The 20,071-nt window shown below is 36.4% G+C and overlaps 2 protein-coding genes across 2 annotated transcripts; one reads left to right on the top strand and one right to left on the bottom strand.

The window, feature by feature from the left end:
• The first annotated feature begins 1,496 nt into the window (after nt 1-1,496).
• On the top strand, nt 1,497-6,064 carry LOC117624385 (ethylene receptor 2). The gene is made up of 3 exons (XM_034355592.1): nt 1,497-2,232; nt 2,569-4,368; nt 5,136-6,064. The coding sequence occupies exons 2-3, from the start codon at nt 2,620-2,622 to the stop codon at nt 5,679-5,681; spliced, it is 2,295 nt and encodes a 764-aa protein (XP_034211483.1). The 5' UTR covers nt 1,497-2,232; nt 2,569-2,619; the 3' UTR covers nt 5,682-6,064.
• A 12,127-nt stretch (nt 6,065-18,191) lies between these two features.
• Nucleotides 18,192-19,520, bottom strand: LOC117615214 (AT-hook motif nuclear-localized protein 20-like). Its single transcript, XM_034344255.1, has one exon. The coding sequence runs from the start codon at nt 19,184-19,186 to the stop codon at nt 18,329-18,331; it is 858 nt and encodes a 285-aa protein (XP_034200146.1). The 5' UTR covers nt 19,187-19,520; the 3' UTR covers nt 18,192-18,328.
• Nucleotides 19,521-20,071: the final 551 nt, after the last annotated feature.

Below are 20,071 nucleotides of genomic sequence, written 5' to 3' on the forward strand. Positions count from 1 at the left end.
ATAACTTAGTCTCAAATGGAGCTCCTAGCAAGTTGTAGAGAGGATATTCTCATAAAGCCAGATTTTTCATACAAATACAAACACAAACTTTAGAAAGGAAAAAAATAAAAAGAAAAAAAGAGTTGAAACCGAACTTGGCTCTAAATAGTTCATATTGAATTAATGTACATAAAAATGGTGGTTAGAGATTTAATAATTTTTCGGAAGGGTGCTGATTTTTTCATTCTTTTTTTGTTCACTTACACTCCCTTATGATTTTCGCAATGTCTACTTACACTTACTCTCTTTTAATGGTAATTACTAAAGTGTAAAAAAAATCAAAAGAGCCTGTAAGTAGACAAAAGATAAGTGAAAAAATCAGTTCATTTTCTAAAATAGACAATAACTTTCGGAGGATTCCTAATCTGTTAAAACTTGCGATAGGAGAGAGAGGGTAGAGGTTCATACTAGATTACATGTTAATTTGGTATATAATTAAGGCAAAATGTCACTTTTGGTCCTCGTGGTTTATCACTTTTATTATTAAGGTCCTTGTGGTTTCAATTTGATCATTTTTGACAATTTGTTTTTCAATTTAAGAAATTCAAAGACAATCTCTAATTTCTACCAAATTAGAGTAACTTCCGTTGTTTTGTTGAGGGGCATTTCAGTCAAAAAACAAGAAAGAGAAAAAAAGAAGGGAGAGATAGAGAACCTCACAGCTCAGCCACACCACTACCCCCCAAAATCTCCCCAGCCAGTAACCCCACCACCTTGATCTTGAATCTCTTCTCACTTTTTCGACTTTATCAATGGGCAGTTGGTTTCTCCAGTGGGTGGTTGCTGCCATGGTTTCTGCAAGGGTTCCAGCAAACCATTTGGTATGGACTCAACTCATCTAACAAATGGTTTGGATGGCCATCAGCTCTCGTTGAGATAAACCCTTCAGATACCATGCGGACTCGAGACTTGGAAAATCTGTAGTCCTAGCCACATTAAAGTGGTGGACTTCTACTGGGTTGGGGAGATGCGGCCGAGTGTGTAGGTTGGCGTGTGGGCTGGTGGGGTTGGTTGTGTCGCTGCGCTGAGGGCTTCTCTTTCCTTATTTTTTTTAGGTGCGTCTTTTTTCGTCTTTCTTGTTTTTGGACCGAAATGCCCCTCAACAAGTAACGGAAGTTACTTGAATTTGACAGAAATTAAAGATTGTTCTTATATTGCTTAAATTGAAAACAACACGGGACGTTAATGATAAAAGTGCCTATAATTAATGCAAAATGCAAATGCGTGTGAATAGAACGCGCTTGTAACGAAAGCTGGTAAAGTTCAGGTAGGCCTCCATGACTGCCACGTGGACTTGTTTTTTTTTTTTTTTTTCGGGTGTTGATCTTTGTTTTTGTTCTGGAGAGATAGAAATGAAAAAAAAAATACAAACGTTTTTGGGTGTGACGATGACGTTTTGTGCCAAAGAGCGTCCAAGTTCTCTTCATGTAACAAGGGTGGGCCCCACCTCTTTCCTTCTCTTTCTTTTTTCTTTAATATTTTTTTCCTGCTCTTCCTACGAAACAACGGCGCAAAGCGCAAACAATATTCCCTCTCTCTCTCTCTCTCTCTAAAAAAATCCTTCCTTTTTAATTTTATTTTGGTCCAAATTTGAAAACACATAAAGAAAAGAGAGGAAGAGATTTATGGGTTTTTGTTTTTAATTTTTCTTTTCTTTGTTGCTATAAAGGGAGCTGAAGACTGGGAAAACAAGAGAGAGACGTAGAGAGAGAGAGAGAGAGAGAGAGAGAGAGAGAGAGAGAGAGGCAACCTGGTTTTTGGTTTTGTGCTTTCCACCGAATCACACACCGCCTTCTCAACTCTCAAGCTCAAGTTTTTAGTGCCCACCAGCGGTTTACACGGCGCGAGGTGGCCGGTTTAGTGTTTCAGAAAACTGGGTTTAATGGTTTTTAAAAACTTTTTCACTTGCAAAAAATAAAATCTTTCTTCTTCTTGGGTTTGCAATTTTTATTGGGATTTGTCACTGGGTTTTTTTCTCCGATGGGGAGGAGGCTTGTAGCTGCTGCTAGCTGCTTGTTATTACTATAAATGGGCAGCGGGAAATTTTGGTGGTTCTGTGTGTTTGTCTTTTTATGAGATTGCGTCGTTGCTGAAGGCTGGGGAGGTGCTTTGAGTCTCCTGCATGTGCTATAAGGCTAAGATCTGTAGGTGGTTCAATTGGAATCTGGGTTTTGGCAACGCTTGGCGATACAGGTACGTTTTCTACTTGGCCCGCATTTATCTTTATTTTTATTTTTTGGTTTGGTTTGGTGGGCTTATATTTATAAAAACGGTTTCTTTGGTTCTGAGTTTATTTTCTTTCCTTTTCATGGGTTTCTGTTTTGGCATAACATTCTTTGTATCTGGGTTATTGTCTTCTAATTGAGGAAAATTATGTGTTCTTAATCACTGTGCCATTCATCTATTCATAGCATAAAATTTAGACAGGATTTAGTTTTTTGTGTGTTAGATCTCACGTTTGTTTGTATAAAATTCCTTCTAGTTGTTAATGGGGGGGCTTTTGTTTGTGCTCTTTTATTGTGTTTACAGGAAATGGAAATTAGAGGTTTTCTGGATTGAAGAAGCAGTTGTTTGGATGCAATGTTAAAAGCATTAGCATCTGGGCTATCAATTTTGTTGCTCCTCGTTTGTGTTTCCGCGTCTGATAACGGATTTCCGCGGTGCAATTGTGACGATGATAACAGCTTGTGGAGCATTGAGAGCATACTAGAATGTCAGCGAGTGAGCGATTTCTTAATTGCCGTGGCCTACTTTTCCATCCCCATTGAGCTGCTTTACTTTGTCAGCTGCTCAAATGTGCCTTTCAAATGGGTCCTTTTTGAGTTCATTGCCTTCATTGTGCTATGTGGATTGACACATTTACTCAATGGCTGGACTTATGGCCCTCACCCGTTCCAGCTTATGCTGGCTCTCACAGTTTTCAAAATTCTTACTGCTCTGGTCTCTTGTGCCACTGCTATAACACTCATCACTCTCATCCCTTTGCTTCTCAAAGTGAAAGTGAGGGAGTTTATGTTGAAGAAGAAGACTCGGGATCTTGGGAGAGAGGTTGGAATTATAATGAGACAGAAAGAAGCTGGAATGCATGTTCGGATGCTTACCCAAGAGATTCGCAAGTCGCTTGATAGGCATACAATTCTTTCAACAACACTTTTTGAGCTATCTGAGACATTGGGTTTGCAGTACTGTGCAGTTTGGATGCCTAATGAAAATAAAACAGAGATGATCCTGATCCATGAGTTGAAGGGGAGGAATTATTCTCATATGTACAACTTTTCTATTCCGATAAATGATTCAGATGTTGTACATATCAAGGCGAGTGATGGGGTGAACATCCTCAGGCCTGACTCACCACTTGTTCATGCCAGTGGTGACTCAGGTGAGCCAGGACCAGTAGCTGCAATTCGGATGCCAATGCTTCGGGTCTCCAATTTCAAAGGAGGAACTCCAGAGTTGATCCAGACTTGTTATGCGATATTGGTTTTGGTCCTCCCTGGTGGGCATCCTAGATCTTGGAGCAGCCAGGACCTTGAGATAATTAAGGTAGTTGCTGATCAAGTGGCCGTCGCTTTATCCCATGCTGCAGTCCTTGAAGAGTCACAACTCATGAGGGAGAAGTTGGCCGAGCAAAATCGAGCCCTGCAACAGGCAAAGATGAATGCTATGATGGCAAGCCACGCAAGAAACTCATTCCAAAAGGTAATGAGTGATGGGATGAGGAGGCCAATGCACTCAATTTTGGGATTGCTTTCAATGATGCAGGATGAGAATTTGAATAATGATCAACGAGTTATTATTGATGCAATGGTGAGGACTAGCAATGTCCTATCAACCTTGATAAATGATGTGATGGATAATTCTGCAAAGGATAGTGGAAGATTTCCATTGGAGATGAGATCTTTTCGGTTACATGCATTGATAAAGGAAGCAGCTTGCCTTGCCAAATGCTTGTGTGTGTACAAGGGCTTTGGATTTGCAATTGATGTGGAGAAGTCCTTACCTGATCATGTCATGGGGGATGAAAGAAGGGTGTTTCAGGTGATTTTGCATATGGTGGGAAGCCTGTTAAATGGATATAAGGGGGGAGGGTTGGTTGTATTTCGGGTTGCTTCAGATAATGGAAGTCAGGGAAGGAATGATCAAAGGTGGGCAGCCTGGAGACATAACTCGTCTGATGGCGATGTATATATTAAATTTGAGATTGCGATGACCCATAGTGGTTCTATGTCAGAGGGCACTATTCCAGCGGTGCAGCTTGTTGGTAGGAGATACGTCAGTGAGGGAATAGATGAGGGCTTGAGCTTCACCATTTGCAAAAAGCTAGTGCAGGTGAGGGTGATGAACTTTGTCTTTGTGTGTGTGTGTGTGTGGACATATGTTAGATTCTTTTGACTAATGAAGGAATGCACATTAAAAGTTTTAGAGTTAGACTCTGCATCCTTTTTATGTTAGGAAACTTAAAAAGCAGAAAGATGTTTGTGAAGCTAGAATTTGCATGAGGAAAGTTTTTGCACTAGTTTCTCTCAGGATATAACAGTTTTCTTTTTCTTGATAACCAAAGGTGTTAACTTTATTTTTATCACAGTAGAATGTATAGTGACCTCACCCTTTGATAGGTAAGGTTGGATAGAAGGAAAAAAATAAAAAAATTCCCGCTGCCATATCTGGTTGTTGAAATACATCTAGTTTACGTGCTTAATTGAATACCCGATGGTTTTTTATATGCATGTCTCTAGCTTGGAGGAGTTGGTGTTGGCATTGATCAGTTTGCTGATGTATCTTATTAATAGCTCATTTTAAGAATATTTTTGTGAAGAACTTAGTTTCAAAGCATAGTGGTTTAGTATACAAGTATAGTCTCCAAGTTACGAAGATAAACATGATAGTTTCGCTCAAATTGTCACTACTTTACTGGCATTAATACATGATTAAGTTATTTTGAGATAGATTGTTTCGTTCAGATTTTCAAGACCTTTATATATATCTGCTAGTTTTACATTTCATGGGAGGAAGGGCTATTGCTTGGTGTTCCTTAGTTGTCTGTTAGATATTTTCACTTTTAACTTAAGTATCTCTAAATAAGTTTTTATTGGCAGTTGATGCAAGGAAATATATGGGCAGTCCCTAACCCTCAAGGATTTGCTCAAAGCATGGCACTCGTTCTTCGGTTTCAACTTCGACCATCCGTTGCAATAGCCATCTCTGAACCTGGAGAATCATCAGAGCACCCACATTCGAATTCCATTTTCAGGGGCTTGCAGGTTTTATTAACTGATGATGATGATGTAAACAGGGCTGTGACGCGGAGACTGCTTGAGAAGCTAGGCTGCATTGTAACTTCTGTTTCATCTGGATTAGAATGCCTTTCTACTATTGGTCCCGCTGGAACCTCTATCCAAATTGTTTTTCTGGATCTTCACATGCCCGAGTTGGATGGTTTTGAAGTTGCATTGAGAATTAGAAAATTTCGAAGCCGAACGTGGCCATTGATTATTGGCATAACTGCTAGTGCTGATGAAGATGTGTGGGATCGATGTAAGCAGAGTGGCATCAACGGAGTTATCCGAAAACCAGTGTTGTTGCAAGGGATTGCCAATGAGCTACGATGTGTCTTGCAGCAGGCAAACAAAGGGATGACATAAGCTTTAATTTGCTTCAAGTAGCAAGCTCCACAACATTCTCAGTCAAACTGGTTTACAAGATTAGCAGCTCCTTTTTCTCTCTTGTGCGGTTGAGCTTGTTATAGTTACATAGATAGTTTCAGATTTGATCACAGGTAATGGAAACTGTCTTCAAGACATCCTTCTATATTAAAAGAACACAAAAATTCCGAAGGAAAGTTTGTTGGAAAATCATATACTGTAGAGCAATAAGAAATATCTGCAGAAATTGAGTAGAGTTGAGTTACTACTTGACAATCAAAATTAGCAGTTATTTCTTTGTATTTGTAGGTGAAGCAGTTGGTTGAACTTGAAGTAATGAAAAAAGACATCACAATTAATATAAACTATAGTATTTGTTGTCAGAAAACTGTTTTTTCTTTAATTGGCAACACTTGAAAATAGTTTTATTATACTTGTCTGAAATTCAAGTCCTGAAAAAGAAATCATAACCAATATAAATACTCATTAATTCTTTGGAAAAAAGAAAATGCGGTACTCTACTTTATGGATATTTTACATGACAATGTGTAATCACTTCGAAATATAAAAGGACATTGTCTGTCATGAATTATCGTCAGCACTAAGCTAAACTAATGTTAATTTATTGTCTGAACGTCCGGATATTATTATTATGTAGACGTTATTGTAAACATGGAGCAACACTAATGTTAATTCATTGTCTGAACGTCCGGACGTTATTATTATGTAGACGTTATTGTAAACATGGAGCAACGAGGTAGTAGAACCTTAATATAAAACATGATTAATAATTCAAGGTGGTCAGATAAAGAAAAAAGAAAAAGAAAAAAGAAATGGTTATCCAGCGAGGCACAGGTAATTGGACAGTTGAGTATATTAGTTAACAAGTAGTTGCTCAGAGTGAGAGAGGGTGCAGTGTTTCCTTTGTTTAAGCTGTAAATACTTATTTGAGATCTGAAAAGTGAAAAGCTGGGATTATTTTTATTTAAAATGGTTTTCTTTCATGCGGAAATGGAATAGGATATTTTGAGGCCAGAAAGTAAATGGAAGAGTATGGGTCAAGTTGAGCTTTGCAGACTTTCTCTGTTGGATACCTATTTATTTCCAAGGAAAAAGCTAGCCATGCATGAACCAAGTACGTACATGGACTCTTTATGTTTGAATATCGATCATATCAAAGTGGACCCCTTTCTCTTATCTTCCTCCCTCCCTCCCTCCCTCCCTCCCTCCACATATACCCCACCCAACAAGTTGGCTTTGATATTATTTTAGTGTGGAATAAATTTGGCAATTTGGTTTTGTGGAAACACATTTTTTCCGCAACCACTTAGGTGATGCCACGTGGAAGATTAAATATTTTCTAGGTCATCTTGCTTGTGCCAATTAAATTCCCATTTAATTGGCTTATTAATTTGATTTAATGAAGGAAGGGAAATATCTCCATAAGAGCATCTCTAACATGGACATGAAATGATAAAAATTGAAAGTTAAAGTTGCTCAAATCGAATAGTCAAATTCTACATGAATTTAAAGGCCATAAGAGATGTGTCAAAAACAATATATCAAAAAACTTGATGTCAAATGTTATTTTAGTCATGAACCCCATTATCTGGCCTATTTACTTTTTAAAATATAATATGATATTTGGCATTTCGGATGGAGTTAATTTTTTCTAAAGTGTCAAATTGTCACATAAGCCATCAAATTCAAATTTAACATTTTGCATTTGACATCTTCCTTGGAAATTCTCTAAAGATAACATCACACTAGACATAAGGTAATTATAAAACCCTAGCAAAATAACCAAAACTCATGCGTCTCTCTCTCTCTCTCTCTCTCTCTCTCTCTCTCTCTCACGGCTCTGCACCACCACCCCCCTTTACCACGTTTATGCCTCCTCTCACGTAGAGAAAAGCTCCATCCTTTCAGTTAAATATGCATCTCATTAAGACCATTTTACTTTCTTAGACATCCCCGGGTATTCTACGTTGACAGCCATTTCTTCTCGTCAATGATTATATTCCACATAGTTGACGTTAATATCCCTTCACAAAAATTCTTTGGTTTTGCCATCCTTTTCTTTCTGCCTATCAACTTCAAATATACATTTCTTGGAAAGTGGAATTGAGCCTTTCTTTCTGCCTATCAACTTCATAAGGCGTAGCCATCTTACTCTCAATGATGTATTCAACCCATATAACCTACCATGCATGCACTTAACTTTGTCACGAGTCGGACAAGTCCCAATTAATGTATCTGAAATCTCTCTCAACAAAGTTCGTACAAATCAACACCGGACAATTATCTTTAATATTGACCTAACGCACTTTAAGCCAATCCAATCCAATCCCACATTTACTAATACTTCCCTTACTTTCTTCATAATAATTTTCATGGAGCACTTGAATGTAATTGGAAACCAAATGCATCGATCCAGCATAATCATCATCAACAACATTATTTTATCGGTGAGGCAGCCCTAATGATGATGGTCAAGTTCATACAGAGGGCTCTAGGTCAGAACATTTTTTCTTTCTTTTAGATAGCTCCTCCAACCAATCTGATATTTTCTGAGTTTCTGACAATATTATTTATTAGGCAGTGGAGGTTGTCTCTTGTGGAGCAACAGGTGAGTCAAAATAGCTGATCCATTTTAAGAATGATGCGTCTGAATTCTATATTGCCTAAAAACATGTACATGGCCTTGTATTCGTTCCATTGAAACAGTGTCTTCGCCAGGGGGTCTGAATGTTGAAAATTGTTGTTTGGATAAAGTGTTGGACTTTTCGTGCCGGCCTTGGAGTACATCAACTGAATCTAGATCTTTCGAATCAAACAAAAAACAAATCTACAACTTCTTTCCAATTAAACAATGCCAACTTGGCAACTTGGTTCTTTACAAAATATTTAGTATATTCCTCGCATTGTTTATAACTTGATTTGCCTTCACCAGAAGCTCAAGTCTTCATATCTGCGTTGTTTAAAAAACAGAAACAAAGGAACCATTGAAATGTCAGCATTCAACACAAAATCAATTAAGAATAAGATTAATTAAGAACGAGGTAAGTGATTCAACTCCTTATAAGTTTTTACAAGACGTCTTTACTTTTAATTCTATGCATTTTCCTATCTTTCATTACATCATGATCTATTGGTTTTTACTATTGCACATCATCAACTAAAGATTGTCATGTTTTTTATATAAAAAAGAAATTATATTTTAATCTAATTTAAATTATAGACAGGTGATTCAAATACGAGTGTAGATAAAGAGCACATCCGCTCTAATCAATTTAACTTTTATATAATAATATATAGAAGACGTAAACCATCGTAATTCATAAACTACTATTTTGGTTTGATTTACATAAAAGTGTGACAAACCTTTTATTATTATCTCCTACTGATACGTAATAGTTGGCAATAATTTAAAGAAAAAAAGAAGGCAAGTCATATTAGTATCTAACAGTGCTGATTTCTTGGACCCCTGTAGTCCAAGAGATTTATGGTCACTCACCGTTGGATATAAATTCAATGGTTCACTCATTTATGACTTGAATTGGGTAATAATCATTTATGTCATATTGTATTTATATATCATTTTGAACCATTGGATTAATATCCAACGGTGAGTGACCACAATCTCTTGGACTCCTATGGTCCAAGAGATCGAAACTGTAGTATCTAATGCTTCCAAAATGGGATAAAAAGGCATCCTGCTCCTTTCTGACATGGATTTCTGCTGCCCCTGCTTGCTTTCAAGAAACTTGGATCTCTAAACCAGTTGTCACTTGGACTGACTGTTTTGTATTTTTTATGAATCAAATTTTGAAAGTTGGGATTTGATAACATCTGGATTCATCTGAAGCCCCTCAGGCATGATTGAGCTCAGTTTGAAATACATTCTGTGAGCTTTGAAAGGCCCCGACTTGACTTGATTTGATTTTTAAAATGGCCCATTAGCCATAGCCATGACGTGATGAATTGCCCAATAACAAAACCATGCATCAATGAGAGGCTAGCAGATGAAGGCCCATATCACTAACTGAGAGTTTTTGGGTAGACTTTCTTCCATCTGTTGCAAAATCCCATGGTTTGTGCATCTTGTTTGGTGCACTTAAAAGGTCAAGAAATCCAATGTGCCATGAAAAGTACGAGCTTGGGCTTAGATGGAGTTTTTATAATGAGGGGCTATGTTGAGGGGTTACAATAAAGAGGTTCAATTCAATAATAACTATGCACTTGATCGAACGAGTATTAAAGAACCCTTCATTCTAGCCTCCTTGCTTTTTTTAATGAGTATGAGTGGACTTGGGCAGCCTCTTCTCACCATACAATCTAACAAACTTGAGAGTGCAAATTTCATGTTTACTGTAATTTTTCATAGTTTCTTGAATTTGACTAATCCAGATCATCACATGACATCCAGTGCATTCATCAACAAGAGAGTCAAAGATCATGTATCAGACTCATATCATGCATTATAATTTGATTGTCACCGTCGGGTGCCACCAAGCACCGCCGGACTCGTTGAGGAGCTAGAACTCGTGTAAAGGCAGCTACTAGTTGGACCGGGTGAGCTGACACTTTGTCTCCTAAACTCGTTCATCTTGGTCGAAGCGAGAATGGGCCACAATTACGACCCTATGCTTTTGGGCCAATCACGACACGACAGCCTACAGCCTATTTCTAGCTCAAACTCAAGCACTCTTTTCATGTCCCATCAAATGAGAAATAGGCTGAATATTTTGTAAATATAAGCAATAATTCAAATTACGAAGAGAGGAAGAACAATTTCTAACACACATTGTGCCATGAGATTCAAATATGAGATCACTGATACATTAATCAAAGTTTTTTTTTATCGATCTAGACCCTATTAGCAACCTTTATTGGTATATATTGAAAGAATATAAAAAAATTTCCACCATTATAACCAATCATCTATATTTAGCCTTTAGATATATAAAGAATAAACTAATAAAATCCGTTTGCAAACAAAGGACAAACAGTGGTCTCCCCAATAAACAATGTAATTTTCAAGTAAGAGCTGGATAAAATATAATTACATATTACAATAATATATAATTTATCAGGCACAAGTCTCCAAACCAAAGTTCCGAGGCACACATTTTAAATCCCATGTCCTCTGCCGGCAATAACTGGACCAATTCTATGTCCTTATTTTATTTACTTGTCGACAGATTCAAAACTTATGTCTTATCCTTAATTAGCTATTAAAATTTAATTGCTTGTAAGAAGATCTGTCATCAGTCACGATCATTTTCGCATATCATTGAGGGATATGTTATATTATTAGGTCTAAATTTAGAGCCCACCCTAGTGTAGTATTTTATCCCAATACTTTTTATTATTTTACTTCTCATTTTTTTAATAAGGGAAATGCTAGTAACCTTCTCTCTAACCTTTTTCTTTGAATTTTTTCTCTTTTTCTCATGACATGTGTCATTCTCATTACACTAAAAATAATGTCATTAATGCATTATACAAGCTAACTTTTGCTTTCCAAGTTTACCATATTCAATTGATCTAAATTTTTTTTTTGACAACTTTCTTACCATCTTAATAAAAAGTTTAAAAAATAAAAAAAATAAAAATTTAACTTCAGTTATTTTTGGATCTTTGCTTCTTTTTATTTTTTTATTTTTTTTTATACAGGTTTTGGCTCTTCTCTAAGCCTTTTGCATTGGGTTGTTATAAATGTTTGTCTTCATGACCATTAAAAATAGAGTAGAGCAACATATTATAGCCGTTTGTATAATATAGATGCAAACCACTCTTTTGTTTTTCTTTTGTTAATCTAAACTGTTTCATATTGAATTCGATTTTGATGATTTTCCTTCTATATATTTTATCTCAAGCCTATGTTGTTAGGGGATATTTTGGTTTATTTAGTAGTATAAAAAAAATGCAATCAAGCAATTTCCTTTATTAAAAAAAAAAGTTAGTCTGTAAACTCTATACCATTGGGGTGCTTACAAATGTGAATGACGTCTTTTTTATATATAAAATAGAAAATTGAAATTTCTTTTGTGTTAAAAAAGAGAGGAAAGCAGACATTTTCTTTCAAAAAAAATAACTTATGTTATAAATAAAAATAAAAAAACTTTTTATTAAGAAGGTAAGAGAGTTGTTTTTAAAATAAAAAAAAATTTTAATTGAATATGGTAAACTTGGGAAGCAAAAATTAGCTTGTATAATGTGTTAATGACATTGGTTTAAGTGTAATGAGAATGACACATGTCATAAGGAAAAGGGAGAAGATCCAAAGGAGAAGGTTAAAGAGAATGTTGCTAGCATTCCCTTTTTAGTAAAAGGAAAGACAAAGCAAAATTAAAACAAACAAAACGTAAGAGGGAACAAAACTTAAATTGCTGCAAAAATATGTTTTTAACAATACTAGGGTAGGCTTGTTATACTCTTTCATGCAATCATACATAAAAAGTATAAGTTCATTATTTTTATTTTTTTTAATTATTGAGAATGGGGATTCGAACATTAAATATCTTTTAATATAAGAGAAGTATTATTGGACTAAAAGCTTAAACGATCAGGTTTCTTTTAAAGTGCACATAAAAATCCACCGAAAGTATTCCATGTGTATAATTTTGAGCTATTTTTGTTTGAACAAGCAATATATATATTTAATACAAACCACTAAGAGCACTTCTAGCGTTGATTCCGTGCTAGGGCAGGAGGGGACCCAAGCCCCAAATTCGTCTTCCAGCGAGCTGAAGTTGCCAGGGCAGTTGCTGGGTCCCACGAAACCAGGCCAGCCTAAAGGCAAAATGAGTCCGTGCTCTAACTTGAGTTTGCTGACGTCAACGATGATGTCAGCAAAGAAAAAAACAAATCTAAAAAAAAAACTAAAAATTTCTGAATTTTTAAAAAATAAATACTTGGTCATATTCTTCACTTCCCACACTAAAACTCTATACAAATTCCTCTCCTTATATCTCATGTGAATAGTGGTTGCCATGACAATTGGTGGAAACACCACAAGCTTTTTGCAAGAGCTGCCACTATTCTCGTGAATAGTAACAATTCTTGCCCTTATCCTTTGCCATAACAAATGAATAGAAATGCTCTAAGGTGACATTGAGATTTGAATATAAGACTACTAACATACAAATCAATATTCTTTTTACTGGGCTAGACCCATTCGCGTATAATTTCCAACTATGAATATATTGTTGAATAGACATGCATCATCCTCCTTCCCGTGCCTGGTGTGCCACTGCACTTGGTCGCGGTATTCCATACGGTAAACTGTGTACCGCATTTGACGGGATGGAAACAAACACGCAGATTTGGACGGCACCAGCTGAGAAATGTGCCACGTGTAAGAATCCCAACGAATAGACCGGTCAAACCGATCAATTTTGACGCCCAATTGGAGACCAAAGATGGAGAGGGTGGATGTGGACCCCACCACCTTGTTCTGTTTTTTGGGTCAATTTCTCCCACTGCCTATTTTATTTGTTTTTTCTTTTGTTGCCCACTGCACACTTTTGATCCCTCTGCTCCATCTTCTCGTGCGTTTATCCCTCTCTTGGGCTGCGTTCTTGCACCACTGCTCAAAGTCTTTATAGTTTGTTTCATTTATAAACTCATGAATTTTAGTAAAAGTAAAATGAAATTCTTTTAACTCCTTGGGTTATAACAAATTCCTATTTTTATTCTTTTTGGTGTAAGAATGATAATTCTCTATCTTATAGTGTAGTACAATAGTATGATCACATGGTACCTAAAATGAAAAAATATTTTCAATTTAGTTCATTCATATTATAACACTTATATGAACTATATTACGTGCAAGAGTGGAACTAAGCTAATATTTTATTAAACGATAAAACAAAATTAAGTCAAACCAAGAACAACTAAATTTTAATTTTTTTGAACTTGAACGATTCAATTAACATGATATAAAACTTGAAAACTACGACTTTTCTTAACTAGCCAGCCATAAAAGTGAAGAATTTGCACATATGAGAGCTGGCTGGGGTGGGCTAAATGTCAAAATCTTGAAGTTACCTGCTATAAAAAGTACTTTTGACCAAGGTTCAACTGGCCTATAGTCGAAGGTGGCCTATATGTAGTTCCACCATTATTACGTGACCGTACTGCAGTATTATTATATAATTTATCTTTAATTACCGAGAAGGTGCCTAATTTAAAGCACAAACTTTCGTCAAAATATATAGTTGCATAGGAAATGCTTGAAGCATTTGTTTACATTATCAATTTGTCCATCTCTAGGGAACAAAGGACCTTTAGTTCTTGAATTCCCAAAATTGTAACTTAAGGGACCATAATTAATTAAACGTAGAACTGTTGGATTTGTTTACTTCATGAGAGTTCACCAAGGAATTTCATAATGTTTCTCGAAATATGATGAGGGGGGAGGGGGAATTACTTTTCCCTCATTGAAGGACATTCCCAAAAGTTCATTATTCCTTATTCTTTTGCTCTTAGGTTTTATGTCACTGATGATTTCAAAATACAATTAATATAAATGAGGCAGTTTGTAGAGGACAAGCATAAATCTTTTTCATGTATAAATTCTATCCTAGGATTCTGATGTGATTACTCTTTTTTTTTTTAAAGCCTAAAGGCATAAAATTCCATGATCCGTAGTGACCGTATGGTATACATAGATGTTTTGTGCCTATCTTCTTGTACTATCCAATCTGCCAAAAACCTGTTTTAATTATATTGGAATTTTGAGAAGATGTTGGCCCCAAGGTTTTTTGTAAGTTTGTAACACTTTCTTTTGTTTTGTAGGGATTGGGAGCTGATATATTCATGAATTGTATCTTTCTTTCTTTTTTCTTTTTTTTAATTATATATATACAAGCGTTATTGGGGGAGGGGGGTTTTCTCACATACACACACTGTCAAGGTGACATGGAAGTTCGAAATTAAGACCACATATTTACAAATTAAGGTCATTTTCCACTGAACTAGACTCTATTGACTTCATGAATTGTATTTTTGACTATATTATAAGGGACCAACAATTTGACCTATTCAAATCCTAAACAATTTTCTCCACCTTCGCTCACCACTTGGTCAATCCCGGACATTAAGAAGGCAGTAGTCTTTGTTGGTGATCAAACATGATTATGAACATCAATACTTTGTTACCTCCATAATTAGTAACAAACTAATGTTTTTGTTTCCAAATCAGTTAATTACAAATATTGTTTGAATACAATATCCATCGAAAGTAAGTAATCAGTAATCGCCTTGTTGGAAATCTTCTTCTGGATAAGGTTATACTTTTTTCTTCTTTTTTTGTGTGTTCTCAATCAATTGATTACATATGACCAATCACTTTCAAATGAATTATTTTTCAGAAGTGATTATCGAAGATGACCTAACAATTATATGAAACCACGTTAATCATAGTTAAAAACTTGGGTTTTTCTTTGTTAATAACACATTGACTTAATTAGTATAGAAACTTGGAAATTAATTTCAACCTAGTTGCTCATTTATTTGTTGTGAAAGTTGCCTCCTCACCCTGGAGAAAGGAGATGATGATGAGTTTGAATTAGGTTAAACCAGAGTTGATTGGATATCCAAAGGGCTGGCGTACGTGTATTCCATGACAGGATCATCAAGACAACAAGTGTTTCAATTTCTCCTCTTGTGTGATGTCTAGTTGCAGAACCACCAACCAATTTAAGCTTAATTAATTTATAATTTCACTGACTTTAATATAAAAAGGGATTAATTAATGGGTGGTTTACAATTCATTAATCTAAGCTTAGTGGATTCCCCTTTAAAATATAAAATTAAAAAAATGAATGAAGTGGCTTTTCAGAGCCTGAGATATAAACAGTGGCAAGTGGTCATGTGCTTACACTGAGGAAAGGCAATTGGAAGAAGAAAAGGAGGGAGAGAATATGTTTTGTTTTATCAATGTGTGTGTTGATGAGGATTATTAAATTAACAGAGCTCGTAATTATTGAAGCAAAGGGTCCCATGGATGGACATTGCGACTTTAATTAGCATTTTGAATGTTGATCATAATTTTATATTGTGGGTTTTAAAACTAGGACACGTGAATCCATGTGAAGGGGGTCCTCCATGTTGTTAATTACTCTAGGATCCTTTGAGTGTTGGGTAGAAAATCCACTAAAGAGGTTGATTAATTAACTGTAAACATGTTTAAAGTTTTGATTAACTTTTTACAGCTACTTAATGGCACTTGGAAATATTGACTGATGATAAAGATTGCTATTTCAATTCCATCGCAGCTAGAGACTGATTAATGCATTAATAATTCATCTCTAGAACCATGTTTTTTTGTTTTCCAATTTTTATTGACCATGCGATCCATGAGGGAAATGATTATTTTTCTATTCTAAAAGAACTCGTTCAAACAAAAAAGTGCAGTATGATTTCTTCTAGAAATTTCTAAAACAATCCAGAGAAAATTTCAAAAGTAATCCACATAAATATTGTATTTTTTATGGATTTATAACTGTCTGTTAATAAATAAGGTGAGCATTTTTCCAATCAAATTGAAACCTCATTAGTCTCTTTTCTAATAAGGAGAAGGAGATTTGTCACATAACTAGTTATACGTAATGTAGGAATTATAGGAGTTAACAAACTAGGTATGTAGGAATTAGGGAGTTAACAAACTAGGTGTGTTATGTTGAGAGTATCGGAGATGGAGGTTTAGCATAAAGAGCTTAAAGATCTTCAGCCTCTCCAATTGGTTTTGGGTTGTATGCTTGACATTCCAATATGATATCAGACTATCCATGTGGTAGGCTCAAAGAACTCACATGCTCCCAAATCACCTAATAAAACACAAAATTAAGATACTAAAATTAAGATGTTGAGAGTATCTCACATTGAAGGATGAAAGTGTAGCTTAAGAGCTTAAATCTCCCGCCTAATGTCATTCACACCGAACACATGAGGGCGTGTTGAGAGTCTGAATGCCACCTCTAAAATTAAAGTCTTGTCTTATAGTTTTTAGATTGAAGACTCACATTCTAATAAGTTAGCGCCTAACAAGTTAGGTAAAGAAGTTAACCAATTGCGTGGATTTAATGATATTTCTGGATTGTGGATCTAACAAGTTCATCATCTTCAAGAAATTGATATTTTTATATAAAAGTCATTTAGCCTATTAGAGTAATTTTACAAGGAATAATTGTCATTGCATTTGAACAAAAAATTATTCTAACAAAGTAATAGTATATATACTAAATAAAAAGAACAATTTCCCTTTTTTATATTTTACGTCATTTCATTTAAATATGTATTTATTGTTCATCCCTACAAGAGCATACAAAAACTTATGCAGAGTTTGGTATCTGATTTGGACATTACATTTCCTCTTGGACTGAAAGATAGTATGAATCATGATTCAACTCAAACGTTGTCTTACTCCAAAAAAAACAAAAAACTTTGCACACATTTTGATTTCCTAGGCTGCTCATTTCATTCATCTTTTCAAGAAAAGATGGTATTTCATTAAACCCTTAAGAACATTACTTGGTAAGAACTAGCATGTTAATAGTGGCCTCGTTAAAACCTTCCCGTAGAAATCACGTGGAGCAAAACCCCGATATAGAAAAGAGATGCATATACAATTGAACAGATTTTTTAAATCAGAGAAAGCCCTGCCCACACGCTACATTAAATTGGGGAAAAAAAATGTAGAATAAAATAAAAAATCTATCAAAAACCCCTGATAATAAAGTCAAAAATAGACCTAGATGATCATTGAATTATTCTTGGCAAAACAGAGAAGTTACTTGATTGTTATTTTATTTCAAATCGGATCGAGAAGGAAAAATATTTTTCATTTTGTTGGCCGCCACAGAAACCCCTCTTTTTTCACAATTTCTCTGCAGAACTAATTGGAAACCTGGTATGTATACAAGTTCAGTTCGTTGGACTAACCCTAGTTGTCATTCGTTTGACATAAATCCTATTAAAAAGAAAGGGACAATAAAAAAACAGAATCAAAAGTTAGGTCACATGTTTTTCTGGTAAGCTTTCCTGAATGTTGGGTGCAGATTTGAAGATAAATTTGAGGTGTAGAATTGAAGACAGAAAAGATGTTGATTAAATATTAAGCTGCAGAAACCGAAATTAAAGTCTCCAATTATTCTGACCACAAAAAAAAAAAAAAAAAAAAAAAAAGTGTTTAATTATTTACTATATCTTCCAAGTCCAATCCATCATATCAGGTAATAAACTATAAATCATTGACAGATATAATAAAAAACTAAATTGAAACCAAAATCCCCACCAAGAAAATTACTCAAGAAATAACTGGAAGGGGAAATACACCAGATCATGAACAATTAGTAGCACAGAACCCCAATTGAAAATTAGAGTTACATCAATTATTATCTTTTTCATTGCAAACTGATCATCAAAAGGCAGTAAATTAACTCAAAAGAAGAAGCTGAGCTAGCTAGCTTTTATACTATAACATCCAGAAGACACCCAAAGTTTCTCTCTTCTAGTGTTCTTAATTCACATCCCTCCCTCTCTTGCTTTCTCTCTCTCTAACTCATTTCTAAGATTTATATATTTCAATACAACAAAATGGAAGCACAGGCTTCAATTTTGATCTTGTCCTCAAAGTTTCAGTAAGGTGGTCTTGCCCAAGCATAGGCTTCATGGCCAAGCTGTCCATGGCCACCATTTGGGATCAGATTTGGAGGGAGATGATGACTGTAAATATTAGGCAGCCCTCCAGATGAAGGGTCAGGCAGCTGCTGCTGATGCTGATGCCCTCCACTCCCCAACTGGGCCCCACTGCTCCCTCCCGCAGTTGGAGAATTCCCTGAACCCCCATTGTTATGCCCTCCTCCTCCACTTCCTCCACCTTCTTCATCTTCCTCAAGAGGCAGTCTCTCATATGTAGCATTTGCAAATGTTGCTGCCACCACCATCACTGGCCCTGCTGCCACAAGTGACCCCACCACACTGCCCCCAACCACCTGCCCGTTCCCGGCAGCCAAGTACACCGTCAGCCCCGTCGACCCGGGTGGGGCGGGCCCGGGCAGGAAGGCACCACTCAGAGACAAAATCTCAAACCTTCCTTGTAGTGCCACAACAGCTCCAGGAGCCGCAGGTTGCCTGAGCGTTACATTCGCCACTGAGCCACTCCCGCTGAGGACACACACTCCTCTCTGCCGCCGCCTCGCAAACTGGGCCACGCTCTCGGCCACGTCAGCGCCTCCAGCCACCTCCATGACGTGGCTGCGGAGGGAGTTGGGGCTGTCCCGGGTGACGAAGATGGGGGGTTTGGGCTTGTTTTTGGATCCCGGAGGGCGGCCTCTTGGCCTGCGGGATCCAATCTCGACTGCTCCTTCTTTGGGCTCATCTTGGTCTCTGTCTTCATCTCCGCCGCTGCTTCTGCCGCTGTTGTTTTCGTTGATGGAGATTTCGAGCTCGCGCTGCTTGTTGAGTGCGGCCGAATTGGTGGCTGCCGAGTCCATGCCCGGTAGCCCCAAGTTACCGCTCCACCAGGGGTTAGCCAGAGTGGCAATTGTCGATCAAATTTAAGGAATTGTAACAAGGAAGAGAGAAATTAACAAGAAGAGTATATAAAGACAAGCTATATTTATTTTTTTTCTTTCCTTGTTCTCTTTTGTTTGAGAATTTGAGATCAAGAAGTCAAAGGCATATGTATATGCATACAGCTCATAATATACTCGCACAACGCATCAAGGGGTAAAAGAAGATGAAAAAGAAAAGAAGCAAAGCAAGCTTCTATAACCTAATAATACTCATATACTCACACAACACAGGAAAAAAGAGAGAGCGGCCGGAAGTTGATTTTGGGGGGGGGGGGGAAGAGAAAGAGAGAGCAGTAGCTAGGAGTTACAGAGGTGATGAAGATGTAGCCCAAAGATGGTCATCATCAGGCGATGGGGGAAGTGTGATGAGGTTAGTGGAGAGAATATGGAACAGATGCAAAAACCCTTAAGCTTGATTGATAGAATCAATTAAGCACAAACAAGAAAGAGAGAATATTAATTAAAATTAAGCAAAGCAGTACAAGTACAGAAAGAAAAAGACTGAAACGAAACTTAAAGACAGTATATTTATATAAAATACAATAATTAAAAATAAAAAAAGAAGAAGGGAAAGACACAATTAAGTGTTTGTGTGGCTGGGGTTTGGTGTTTGGTGTTTGGTGTTTAATAAGCTAATAAGCTGCTAAGCTCTGTTGTGATTTGGGGAGCTGAGGATTTAACCCTTTTTTTTCCTTTGTCTCGATCTCTCTCTTGATTTCTCTTGGATATCTCTTCTCTCTGTCTGTCTGTCTGTCTAAAATAGTAAGCAGAAAAAGATTAGTGATGTCTGCTTTTTTGGAAGGG

This window comes from Prunus dulcis, chromosome 1, assembly GCF_902201215.1.
Source record: "Prunus dulcis chromosome 1, ALMONDv2, whole genome shotgun sequence".
Classification (NCBI taxonomy): Eukaryota; Viridiplantae; Streptophyta; class Magnoliopsida; order Rosales; family Rosaceae; genus Prunus; species Prunus dulcis.